This window comes from Cetorhinus maximus, chromosome 15 (assembly GCF_964194155.1).
Source record: "Cetorhinus maximus chromosome 15, sCetMax3.hap1.1, whole genome shotgun sequence".
Classification (NCBI taxonomy): domain Eukaryota; kingdom Metazoa; phylum Chordata; class Chondrichthyes; order Lamniformes; family Cetorhinidae; genus Cetorhinus; species Cetorhinus maximus.
In genome coordinates, this window is record NC_135893.1 from 20,302,550 (window position 1) to 20,316,532 (window position 13,983).

A 13,983-nucleotide genomic window follows, 5' to 3' on the forward strand; every position below is an offset into this window, starting at 1 on the left:
CAACCCTGGATGTGCCTGTCCTAATCTCTGCTTTGAATACTTAATTTGAATTCCCTCTGTCTTTGTTTTTGTGTGTATATTGTGGCTATTATTCTGGGCTAGAGCTCATTACTTGTATTGTACTGCCCTCTTTTCCTTTCTCTTGACCTGTCTCAGACCTGTCTGTCACGTTTCTTCCCCTTCCTGTCATGTCACCTTTTGTATTTACTCCCCAAATCGCTAACTTTCTCTGCCTCTTTACTGTTTTGCCACTGTTCCAGACTTGAATCCCCTATGAATAAACATTCAGCTACATCCTACGCCTCTCTTGGCATCCTTGGAAGGGCCATTGTAGGCTTCTTGCATGCAGCAACCCCAGCTGCCTCATTCTCTTAGCTCATCAATTTACCCACCCAGTATGTTAGCTGGGGGCTAACTTCAGCCACCTTCCCACGTCCCCTGGTTCTGCTCACCCTATCCACCACAGCCTCTTCAATTCTGTTAACACAACAATTAGCGAAAGCAGGGCCCTTATTTTGAATGATTGCATTGATATTCTACATTGAAATTTGCTTTATTGGTGGCACCATCTTGCCCTTCACCAAAGCCTCTGATGGCTTCCACCATCTCTCCACCAAGCCAGCCATGACAGCAGTGTAGCCCTTGTTACCAAGCCACACATGGCCTATTCTTCTAAACTTCTGATACCTTCTTCTCCTCCTTTGAGCAATTCAGTTTGTTATCTCCTCTCAACTCTCTTCTAAAACAAAAAAAAGTTGTATGCACCACATCCCCACTGAACCCCAGCCCAGATTTTTCCGCATCCTTACCCCCTGAGCATCTCCAAATCCTCTGTGATTTAAATTTTCATCTCAGCTCCCTTTTTCCTCTGTACTGTGTTCGCTGCCTTCCACATATGCTTTCCTCCCCTCGTTTATACCCCCTCCACCTTGTGGCCTCTCCACTCGAACATTTCTGACCGCATTCTTATATCCTCCACCACCTAACTTCCTTCCAATCCTCAGTTCCTTCTGCATCTGCCTCTGGAAAAGAAACTACCCAAAGTTAAAGTTGCACTTTCAAACTCCCAGCTGCCTAGCCTTAGGCCTTCCATTCAGCATGATATTTCTGCAGCTGTCAAGTTGCTCAGCCACTCCCCCAACTCCACCATTTGATGCACTTGTGCCCAGAAAGATTTTCACTGCCTCATTCTGGTTCATCCCCAATATGTCCCCATCTTGGCTCCCACACATCCAAGGGCCAAATTTGTGCATATCTGGTGCCTAACTACATTGGCCATCCATCCATCAAGCTAGACCACATCATGTGTAATCAGGCCTCAATCACCTTTGCCAAACAGCTCACAATTCTTGGATCATCCTGGACAGCAAAGATAACTAATGCTTAGCTTCTACATGAACAGCCATCTGCTTAAGCCCCTCACAACATATTCCCTTCACCCTCACCACCTTCACCTTCACCTCCATCTTTCTCTCCCATCTCCCCTCTCCAAGCTCATCTTGTCCATGGAACCCATTTCCAGCTCCCTTGAGCCCGTCACAGTGCAGGGGCATGAGAATCCCTTAGGTTTAGAGTGTACTCTGGACGTAACAGGAATGAATGACTACGCCAAGTAATGTGTTAAAACAACAATTTTATTGAATATTAAATAATAAGTATGTTAATATGACAATTATAATTGATAATATAAAAAAGAAAGTAAAACAAAAGAAAGATAGCTTTATTGAAAGGAGAAAGCACTCAGAAGAAAGACTGATTTTTTAAAAACACAAACAATAGCCTCAAATTAGTCTGTTCCATGGCCGCTTCCCAAAATGGATAACCCCAACTTAGTTTGTTCCACGACAGCATCCTAAAATGGTAAAATTTCCCCATGGTACTTAACATTACTAAATAATCTTACATACGGGGGTGGACTCTTTAGCCAATCACTCCGATGTCCCTTCCTCCATAGTCTTCAGCGATTAACTATTCCACTCCGGCTGCAACACCAAATCCTGGAAGCAATGTCCCTTTAAGCCAAATTTCTGGCTCCATTCCAGCCTTTTGAGTCGTTCTTCAGACTTTCTCAAAACAATGAGTCTGAAAAACACACAAGTCCTTATCAATTCTCCTCACAGGCACTGCAAGGCTTTGCACACTTCACAATCCAAGTTGTTTACGCATCTTTTGATGGTGTCTTAACATCTGATTGATGGTAGATGGGATGTCCATCAATCAACTCTATCTCCTGATTCTACACCATAGCTGACCACCCCATGTAAGGCTACTAATTGTCCTGGCTAGTAGTTCAGGGTCATCAGGGTCAATACAGTAACAGTTCCTCTTTTTTAAGCAATGGAAAAATAACTTATTTTAGCAGCGCATCTACGAAAAAAAGTTCAGTCTAAACAACAGCTGTGAATATGATGTGCAAGAAAAATCCTTCGGCAAAGTCCAAACCTGCAATTAATAATATTATTGATTATATTAATTATCAAAGCACAATCACATCTAGGTTTAAATCAATGCCTACAAAGTAAAATTTAAAAAAACGTTCATTTAAAGATCAAAAGTGAAGCAGGAATACAGAAATTTTAAAAATGAGTGATTTCCAGCTGTAGGCCTACAATAGCAAACTGTTAATCACCCATCTTCTTTTCCTGATTCCAATTTTAGCTACCATTGTGAGTGGTTCCTTTTCTTCGGGTATTGTTCCCTTCAAAACTCCCATCCCCTGCAAAAGAGCCACCCTCAACCCCTTTGTCTTTGCAAACTACCACCCCATTTCTAGCCTCCCTTTTGGCTTCTTAAATGTGCTGTTGCCTCCCAAATCCATGCTGACCTTTCCATGTTTGAATCTCTTAACTCTGCATTCCACAGCAGCGAAACAGACCAAATCAAATTCACAAATAACATCCTCTATGACCATCTATTTTCTCTTCGTGATCTGCCTGCAGGCTTTGACACTGCTGATAACAGCCGTCTCCTTTAATGCCTCTTGTCCATTTGTCCTTTTAGCACCCCCACCCCACCACTACTCGAGCCTGGCTTGGCTCCACTCTTGCCTAGCTAATCATAGCCAAAGCATCTCCTGCAAAGGTTTCTCTTTGAATCTTCGCACTGTTTCTCTGGTGTGCTCCAAGGAGTGATCATTCACTTCCCATTTGCTTGCTGCCCAACAATGATACCATCTAATCGTGTGTATGCTAACAACAGCCACCTTTATGTCTCCTGGTCTCTACACTGCTTCTCTGTTATCAGGCTGCTTGTCAACATCTGGGCAGCTACAATTTCCTCCAACTAAACACTGGGTAAACCAAAGCCAGCTCCGTGGCCCCACCACAAATTCCATATCTTTACCAATAACCTGCTCACTGACGCCCAGTTTGGGTTCCGCCAGGGCCACTCAGCTCCTGACCTCATTACAGCCTTGGTTCAAACATGTACAAAAGAGCTGAACTCCAGAGGTGAGGAGAGAGTGACTGTCCTTGACATCAAGGCTGCATTTGACTGAGTGTGACATCAAGGAGCCCTAGCAAAACTGGAGTCAATGGAAATCAGGGGGAAAACTCTCCAATGGTTGGAGTCATAACCTAGCACAAAGGAAGAGGTTTGTGGTTGTTGGAGGTCAGTCATCTCAGCTCCATGACATCACTGTAGGTGTTTCGCAGGGTAGTGTCCTTGGCCCAACCACCATCAATGACCTTCCTTCCATCATAAGGTTAGAAGTAGGGATGTTCACTGATGATTGCACGATGTTCAGCATCATTCTCAACAACTCAGATACTGAAGCAGTCCATGTCCAAATGCAGCAAGACCTGGACAACATCCAGGCTTGGGCTGACAAGTGGCAAATAACATTCGTAACACACAAGTGCCAGGCAATGATCATCTCCAACAAGAGAGAATCTTAACCGTCGCCTTTGACATTCAGTGGTATTACCATCACTGAATCCCCCACTATCAACATCCTGGGGGGGTTACCTTTGACCAGAAACTGAACTGGACTAGCCATATAAATACTGTGGCGACAAGAGCAGGTCAGAGGCTAGGAATCCTGTGACGCATAACTCATCTCCTGACTCCCCAAAGCCTGTCCCCCATCTACAAGGCACAAGTCAGGAGTGTGGTGGAATATTCTCCACTTGCCTGGTTGAGTGCAGCTCCTACAACATTCAAGAAGCTTGACACCGTCCAGGAAAAAGCAGCCTAATTGATTGGCACCCCATCAACAAACATACGCTCCCTCCACCACTGACACACAGTAGCAGCAGTGTGTACCACCTACAAGATGCACTGCAGGAATTCACCACGGCTCCTTGGACAGCACCTTCCAAACCCACGACCACTATCACCTAGAAGGACAAGGGCAGCAGAAAGATTGGAACACCACCATCTGAAAGCTCCCCTCCAAGCCACTCACCACCCTGACTTGGAAATATATCGCCGTTCCTTCACTGTCAATGATCAAAATCCTGGAACCCCCTTCCTAACAGCACTGTGGGTGTACCTGCACCACATGGACTGCAGCGGTTTAAGAAGGCACCTCATCACAACCTTTTCACGGGCAACTAGGGAAGGGCAATAAATGCTGGCCCAACCAGTGAAGCCCACATCCTTTGAATGAATAAAAAAAATTTCATCCCCCTCCCCCACCACCATCTCTGGTTGAACTGGACTGTTTGCAGCCTTGGCGTCCTCCTTGACCCTGAGCTGAATATTTGATCCTCATCAAAAGATCACCTCTGCAACATGCCTTCATTTGTGCCTAGCTCAGCCCCTGTTCCTCCAAATCCCTTTTCCATTTCTTTAGACTATTCCAGTGTGCTCTCGACCAGCCTCCTATCCTCCCGCCTCTGTAAACTTAATCTCATCTAAAACTCTATTGCCTGTATTGTACTCTGCACCAAGTCCTGCTTACCTATCTCTTCTGTGCCCCCTGACCTATGCTGGTTTCTGGGACAATGCCTCAAAATTCTCAGCCACATGTTTAAACCCCTGCAGATCTTTTACCTATAATCTGCTGCAAACCTTCCCCCTGCACCCCCCAACCCCAAAAACGCCTTTGACTCAGGTCTCCCGTGCATCTACCCACCACCCTCACTTTGTCTAACCTTGACAGTTGTGCATTCAGACACTTAGACCTAATGCCATGGAATTCCATCTCTAAACCTTTCATCTCTTCCCCTGTTAAGATCCTCCATGAAAATCTCTCTTTTTCAACTCTCGTTATCTCATCCTTTGGGTTAGAGGCCAAGTTGGAGTAGATGATGGCATAGTGGTAATGTAACTAGATTAATAGTCCAGAGGCCCAGGCTAATGCTCTGGGGAAATGGGTTCAAATTCCATCACTACAGCTGATGGAATTTAAAATGTAATTAATAAAATCTGGAATGGAAAGCTAGTCTTGATATGGTGACCTTGAGACTATCGTCGACTGTTGTAAAAACCCATCTGGTTCGGCTAATGTCCTTTAGGGAAGGAAATCTGCCATCCTTTCCTGGTCTGGCCTACATGTGACTCCAGATCCTCAGTAATGTAGTTGACTCTTAATTTCCCTCTGAAATCACCTATTAAACCACAGTTAAAGGGCGATTAGGAATGGGCAACAAATGCTGGCCCACATTTCATTAAAGAATAAAGAAGAAAAATGACTGATTACGCCTTTGTGAAGCACTGAGAGTGTTTTGTTTCTATGTTTAAGACACCATAGAAATACACTTTGTTGAACCAAAGGAAGAGATTGAGGAAATCTAAGCATATGGGCCATTGCTCAAAGCGTTGATGTCATCTCCAGATGTTTAAAGAAAACTTTGACCAACTTAATATCTGAAAAGAATTTTAAAACTTAAGTCACAGAATAGCAAGTTTTGAATTACAAAGAGTTGGTTTTCCCTAAACCCTGACGCCTGTATCTGCCCTCAAGGTGCAAACAATCAGTAAGATCTTTAAATATAGAGACTACAGTAAGGGAAGGGGAAGTGAGTGTAATCTGACAGCTCAAGTTGTCAGTAGCAACATGTCAAGGACTTAAACAAATGGGTATGTTTCCTGAGTGTTTTGAGCCTGTGCAGTATTGCTAGAGTGGTTGTGAATGTAGCAGGGTTTTTCCAAATGGAAACAAACAGGTTATACACCTACATGCTCAAAGGGAAAACCAGACTCTGCTTTTTAAAACCCCAGTATGTTTCTCCATTTGAAATGGAAATCTCCAGAGGGGTTTCATTACAAACTTGTATAATTTGAAAATTGTGAATATGTTTTGGTGCGTCATGAGTCAGTTTCCACAATTACAAACGCTGCACTGATCTAGGTATAAAAGCTGAGAACTGCAAATAATCTGTCTCCACCAGGCATGTCATCCTCCTGTGAGGACCCTGTGCTCTGTGCTGATAGCCAAGTATTTCACAGCAGTCGCATTGCATGACTCCGTCACATCATCTGTGTGCAGATTCTGCATGCCTGGCTGCTCATCATCTCTTTCAGTTTCTTTTTCTAAAGTGGTAATACGATTGTGTTTACTTTATTTAAAGTTCTCACGTGGTTTTCTTTTCTGTTGTTCCCTGAAAGTTGTGAGACTGAATCCCTAAGCTCCTTAGACCGGTTAGTATCCCTCCTTTCTCTTTATCCTGTTCTCTCTTACATTTGTGTCTTTGTGTTAGTGGCATCTCACTATTTAAAACAGCAGTAACCACGCACATTTTTGTTATTTGAACTTGAAGAGCTCTTCAAAATAATACTGAACCCAGGATGCATGTCTAAATCAATAAAATGGTCTTCAGTCATGTCAGACATCTTGTATAGATTGACTTCAAATGCCCCATCAATGCAGAGGGTGTGAATTCAGCTGGCTGGTTGAATTCTGTGGTACTGTCACCAGGTTGCATGCATTTGGTTTTTAAAGCTGTTAGTGTTTTGATACTTTTATCTCTGTGGGAGGGTATATTGACAAGTACCTTTAGAGTAAATTGAGTAGTTGAGCTTTATACAATGCCAGCAGCTTGTATTTATCTAGCACCTTTAACATAGTGAAATGTCACAAGGCGCTTCACAGGAACGTGATTAAGCAAAATTTGACACAAAGCCACAGAAGGCGATATTGGGCAGGTGACCAGAAGCTTGGTCGAAGAGGTCGGATTTAGGGAGCGCATTAAAGGAGGAAAGAGACGTAGAGAGCTGGAAAGGTTTAGAGAGGGAATTCCAGAGCTTAGGGCCTTGGAAGCTGAGGGCATGGGTACCAATGGTGAAGCAAATAAAATAGGATATGCACAAGAGGCCAGAATTGGAGACGCACAGATAAAGTCTTGTTTTTCACATGAATAACTTGGACAAGAGTTTAGGATTAAAATCTTCTTCATAATTTTGCAGACAATGCCAGAACAAAAGGAAGAACATATAATGAGAGAGAGAGCACTACCAGATTCAGTAGGATTTTGACATTATAGTTAAGTAAGTTAGTAATATGAGATGAATTTCAATGTTGATAGGAATAAAGTAAGAGAGCAAGTATCCAAAAGGGGGAATATGTCTAAATGGAAGAGTGGGGTAGTGTGCTGATGCAATTATAGTGATTAGATCTATTAAACATTCAGCATAGTCCTTTGTTGCAGTGAAAATGTCAAATGAGGTTCAGGGTTGCAGGAGTAGAGGGATATTGTTGAGGTATGTTTATGTATATGGCATTAGTTAGACTATCTGAACTACTTGGGTTACCTGATTGTTGAAATGCTCCTGTTGCTCTTTCGGAGATCATGGAGATGAATAATAAAGCTAATGTCCAGTCGATCTTGTTGAAATTTTCAAGATTGTGAACGGAACTGAATAATTTGGTACAGAGTCGGTATGGAAAATGTTCAATATGGTAGAGGATTCGAGTACTATTTGAAGCAGTAGTATGAATTGGTTTAGGGACTTAGAAGGAATTGAGTGATATGGCAACAAGGCGAATGGTTGGAATTGATCTTTCAGGCATGGGCTTGTAATTATTTTTGCTTTTGACTTTGTGCATTTGTACCCCAATATTGTCTGCTGGATATCAGGTTTATAAAGTTCTTCAGAATTGTTTCCATTCACCTGGAGTCTGTTTGCCCCTCTCCTTTGTTGCTGTTGTAATTTTGATTCTGCATTGGAAGTCATTGTCTAAAGCTTTTAATTATCCCTCTCAGTTTAAATTGTGTAATGTTGTGCTAGTAATCGCTTTCATTTAACTTTTCTAAACACGCTATTTGAACAGTATTAATTTGTGATATTAATGTTCTTAGTATATATTTATGATCCTTTATTGAAAACAAAATATTCGTGGTATGTGGGCTTCACTGGCAAAGTTGCCTTTATTTTCCCTAAAGTGAGTTTGAACTCTCAACCAAATTATAAAACTGAACTGGCTTTTTTAAATACAGTGTTAAGAAATGGTGCACAGGCTGTAAATTATCAGAAGTAAATGGACCATTTGAGCCTTGGAGGAAAATATTAAGTCTGGATATAAGTTTTAAATATTTTAGCTTGTTCCAATATTGGAGACACATCTTTCTTCCATCTTCTGTGAGAGTAACCAAAGAATAACAACAGCAACTAAAGATACTGCTTTTGTTTATATTGTATCAGAGCCCTTTTATGTGCAGTTTATTAGTAAGCAACTCTCCTCCCTCTCCCAATAATGAGTTCAGTCATTGAAAGGCATGTTTCCCTTTCCCTTTTAGGCTGGTGGTGAGCTCAATGGAAGTGCTGGAAAGCTGCTTTGCTGTTGGATCTTCAACTGAAAAGGTAAACTTATTTGCCTTTGTGATATGGGGGGGAAAGAGGAGATAGAGTTTGTGTTATTTCCTTGCTTAATAAGTTAGTGGGCTTTGTTTGCTAGAAATCCCTTTTGATTTCTCATTTTCCACTTGTTTCATTTGAGGATAGCTGGAGAACTGGTTACTAGATCAGAAGAATAGATGTAAAATCTGAATTCATATAAATTTACCTGTTAAGTGTTTACAGACTGTCTGTTCTCTCACAGGAGAAGAATAAACAGACAGCATTGGAATTGGCCACTACATTGCTGTCGATGCCAACTCCATCCACCGTTCAACAACAAACCAAGGGGCTGCTGGCGAGTCTGCATAATAGCCGTGGCAGTTATCACAATCATAAGGTGACGTATGCCTGGTGAATTGCTTTTCATACACTTGTGTGCAACCAGCCTGCTAACACTGGTGGCGTCTGCTGGGCTATGTATTTATTATGGGACTGAGAAGTGGAAAGCTTTGCTGCTCTAGCTCCACTGGCTTCAAAGAGCACAAGCCAGACATTGGATGGGCTGCAATGTTTAATGCAGATGGATGTATACAGAGTGTTCGGAGCAATACCAGGCAGCACTGGGCCAATCTGAAGCTGACCTACTTTCAAAGTGATGATTGAATCAGCTATGCTCTCATGCCAAAATCTGTTTTGGCTTGCCTACTGCATTCTTCAACTCAGCAAGAGAATACGTGTCACCTTCTTCAAGAGAAGATGCTGCAACAACGGATACTTTGTTCTGCAAGTGCTCTGTATAATACCAGAAAAGGGGCGTGTGAAAGTAGGGCAGGCATTCAATTGGCTTGTTATGTTGTTGAGTAACATAATTATACTTTCTTCAGCGAGATGTGTTCAAATACTTCTCTTTTCTTTGTCTGATTAGGATCAAGCTCTGCTGAATAATGCTGTGCAGATTCTGAATACTTGGAACAAGGATGGTCGTGACCTTGATCCAGAAGTATTCCAGCGGCTAATAATCACAGCACGTTCCATTGCGATGATGAGACCTAATAACCTTGTGCACTTCACAGAGGTGAAAGCACCACAAACTGATAAAGGTGAGCCTGTGCATGTGGGTGAGGTGAGCAAATTCAGAAAATAGTGGAAATATCCAACAGGCCCACTGTATCAATAAAGAGAATGGATGAGTTCATGTTCTGAGTATAGGCACTGCTTCAGGATTGGAAACTGGAAGAGAAGTGAATTAAATAAGATGGTATTATGGAAGAGGGAAGAGAAAAACAGATATCAAAATTCAGGAATACTAACACCTGCCACAGAGAGGGGTTAAATGTCCAGCTAAACTGTTTCTGAAATGCAGGAGAGACACAAAAACTGATGGATCATATGCAGATAACATTCCAGTGTTTCAGTGAAAAGATGCTGAGAGGTCAAAGGGACACGAAGTTAGCTAGGTGAGGGAAAGATTTGTGAACTGAGCACATGCATGTATACAAACCAACATGGACGCTTATGCCCACACATGCATGGACACAAACTTGGGAAAAATAAAATAAAAACTGAAAATGCAGGAAATCCTGAAAAAAGAAACTGACAAGCAGTTGAACACAGCAAGTCCAGCAACTGAGGAAAATGGCCAACACCCCAGTTACAGATCCCCACTAGAACTATGTTGTATAAAACAGGAGCAGACCATTCAGCCCCATGAGTTTGTTCCACCATTCTGTTAGATCATAGCTGATCGATACTTAATTCCATTTACCCGCCTTTGATCCATATCTTTTGATAGCCTGACAAAATAAAAATCTGTCTAACTTAGTCTTGAAAACTTTAACAGACCCAGTATCCAGAGGCTGAGGGGTTGTGAGTTCTAGATTTCTACTATCTTTTGTGTGTGTGGAGGGGTGAAGAAAATACTGGTTCCACTTCTGAATGTCCTAGCTCTAGTTTTAAAGTTATGTTCCTTTGTTGTTTACTCCCACATCAGGGGAATCATTTCTCTGTATCTACCCTTCAAACCCCTTTATCATTTTAATTACCTCAATTAGATGCCTGCTCAACTGTCTACTCAAGGGAATACAAACCCAAGTTTTTGCAACCTTTTGTCTTAATTTAACCCATTAAACACTGGTACCGTTCTGGTAAATCTGTACCCCCTCCAAGGCCAGTAAATCTTTGCTGAGGTTTGCAGTCCAAAGCAAAATGCAGGGGCCTGTTTAGGGCTTTGGATAATTGAAATGTTGCCACCTCCGGTCCCCTGAAATAAAGATCCAACATTCCACCATATTTTTTGATTCCTTTTTCATACTGTTCACTAGCTTTTGGGTGAAGTTCTCATAAAGAAATTGGAAGAAGTACGTACATTAGAGAGGGAATGTTTGGGGCTTTGAATGTTGCTGTAGGAACAGGTGAACAAATAGGTGTTCTGTCTCCTACTGTTGCAATGGGATTGGCAGCTGAACATTGGGTTGGAAGAATGATCAAGTGTATCCTTGAAGGAATAACCCTTCTGGAAAGCTGGAAAGGAGAATAAATATGTGTTTTATGTGGGACTGTGTTATAGTTAGTGGAAATGGTAGAAAATAATCTAATGAGTGCCAAGGCTCAATGTGTAGAAGGTGAAGACAAGGGGATATTATAGTGCAATGTATAATGTACATAATCCTGGACTGACATTGGCTTGCAGCTAGCATTAGCCCATCTCACCAAATGCAAGCTGGTTTCATATGTCTCCCTTGTTCCATTGTTGACCAATTACTGGAGGACTGTGATGCTTCATTCATGCATGCTCTGCCCAAAGGCAGGTCCTTGGCTCATTGTTTGCTGATGCTTCATGAGCTATTTTCTTGGCAGTTTTTTTGTCAGTGGTGGTTTGCCAATACTTTTCACTTTCAGGGACAGGACAAGGAGACAGATCACAAGTCTACCTCAGCTGGAATGGGGATCTAATATGTGCTATTGGTGTTATTCTCAACCAGACCCCAGCCATTTAGCCAACTGATCGCCAGTATATTTAATGGAAGATTCAGACACTTGAATAGGCTACACTTAGCATTCATCAGCTCAAATTGTCACCTCGCTTCCAGTAAAATTATGTTCAGAATGAATGTTTGCCACTCATCCAGCAGCATCTGTTAACCATTCTGAGTCCACAGTAGCAGGATTGTGTAGTGCTTGACTGTTGGTAATGAGTTTTTAATCTTTACAATGATGTAATAGCTGGTACTGGGTAGGTGATTAATCTGCCTGGTTTTATGTGTAGATTAAACAAAAACAAATTTGCAAAGTCATTTGTCACAGAGAAGTGTTTTTTGTCCTAACTAAAGGTTATTCTGCATGTGGAGTCCAACCCACTGTACTTAAACAATCAACATCATTCAGTCAAGACCTGTTAAAACATTGCATCTTGTTGGAGTGCTGCACAGTTAATCTGAGTACTTGTGGTTAATACTGGTGCAGATCAAGACAAATCACAAGGTTCCATGTGACCATTTTCAACCAATGGCTGAATATAATTCCATTTGAATTACTGGGCAATTAATTTACTGGGTATAGTGGTGTAATAGCTATGTTATTGGACTAGTAATTACAGAGGCCCAGACTAATAATCTAGCGACATGAGTTCACATTCCACCACGGCATTCTATAATTTGAACTGTTTTTTAAAAAAAATCTTAGAATAAAATGCTATTATCAGCAATGGTAACCATGAAACCACTGGATTATAAAAACCCAACTGGTTCACTAATGTCATTCAGGGAAGGAAACTTGCTGTCTTACCCAAGCTGACATATGTGGCTCCAAACCCACAGCAAGAGAATGAAACTTAACTCCCCCTCTGAAATGACCTAACAAGCCATTCTGTTGTAGCAAAAAGCTACAAAGAAGTATAATAAGAACATAAACTGCCTTCCTAACAGCACTGTGGGAGTACATTCACCACAATGACACTAGCAGTTCAAGAATGCAGCTCACCACCACTTTCTCAAGGGCAATTAGGGATGAGCAATAAATGCCGGCCTTGTCAGCGATGTCCACATCCTTTTGAAGGAATAACAAAATTAGGATGAGCAGATGCGATGGAATGCCAGATTTTAAATGTTTCTTATTCTATCTGAAGCCAATTACTGACTTTATCCTTTTTCTAGAAGGAACAGATGAAAGAGATCAAGTCCACAGGACTGCTGAAGTCGAAGGCTGCAGTTTTATTATGCAGTTAGTCACTCATTTCTGGAGGCTGCATGCTTCCAAACCTAAGAATGCATTCCTGGCTCCTGCCTGCCTGCCTGGTAAGACAAACAATAACACAATGACTGCATATTTTCAACCTGTTTATTTAATGCATCAGAAAAGTGACACACAGTATGCTTTGGACAAAATATAATGAAGTAGGATTCTAGCCACCAGTCATGCATAAGTTTTAAAACTGGAGCCAGAATTCTAACTGAATATAGTTCACAGAATCACAGAATTGTTACGGTGCAGAAGGAATCATTCGGCCCATTGTGTCTGCACTGGCTCCCCAGTTGAGCATAATGATTTGGTGCCATCCTACTGCCTTTTCCCCATACCCTTGCACATTGTTTCTAATCAAATAACCATCCAGTGCCCTCTTGAATGCCTCAATTGAACCTGCCTTCACCACACTTCCAGGCAGTGCATTTCCAGACTTGAACCACTCACTGTGTGAAAAAGTATTTTCTCACATCACATTTGCTTCTTTTGCAAATCATCTTAAATCTGTGCCCTCTTGTTCTCGATCCTTTTACGAGCAGAAACAGTTTCTCCCTGTCAACTCTATCTAGCCCCCTCATGATCTTGAATACCTCTATTAAATCTCCTCTTAGCCTTCTCCTTTCCGTGGAGAACAGTCCCAACCTCTCCAATCTGTCTTCATAACTGAAGTTTCTCATCCCTGGAACCATTTTTTTACACCTCTCTGCACTCTCCCCAATGTGTTTACATCCTTCCTATAGTGTGATGCCCAGAACTGAACACACTAGTCCAGCTGGTGTCTAACTAGTGTCTTATATAAGCTCAGCATAACCTCCTTGCTCTTGAACTCTATGTCTCTATAAATAAAGCCCAGGGTGCTGTATGCTTTATTAACTGCTCTCTCCACCTGTCCTGCCACCTTCAATGATCTATGTACATATACACCCAGGTCCCTCCCCACTGCACTCCCTTAAGAATTGTATCCCTTAATTTATATTGTCTCTCCATGTTCTTCCTACCAAAATGCAAAACCTCTCACTTCTC

General features: G+C 41.9%; 1 protein-coding gene across 8 annotated transcripts in view; it reads left to right on the top strand.

Annotated features, from left to right (window-relative positions):
- Positions 1-13,983, top strand: part of ubr4 (ubiquitin protein ligase E3 component n-recognin 4) — a 182,104-nt gene that overhangs the window by 88,266 nt on the left and 79,855 nt on the right. For 6 of the 8 annotated variants that reach the window (XR_013578892.1, XM_078557988.1, XM_078557990.1 and 3 more), the window contains 5 exons: positions 6,553-6,585; positions 8,682-8,745; positions 8,984-9,118; positions 9,647-9,821; positions 12,873-13,013. Coding sequence is in view for 7 of the 8 variants with exons in the window: in XM_078557988.1 (XP_078414114.1) it covers positions 6,553-6,585; positions 8,682-8,745; positions 8,984-9,118; positions 9,647-9,821; positions 12,873-13,013 (548 nt within the window). In the remaining variant the exon portion in view is untranslated. The remainder of the gene's footprint in view (positions 1-6,552; positions 6,586-8,681; positions 8,746-8,983; positions 9,119-9,646; positions 9,822-12,872; positions 13,014-13,983) is intronic. The other 2 variants (XM_078557992.1, XM_078557993.1) reach the window with 1 other exon arrangement.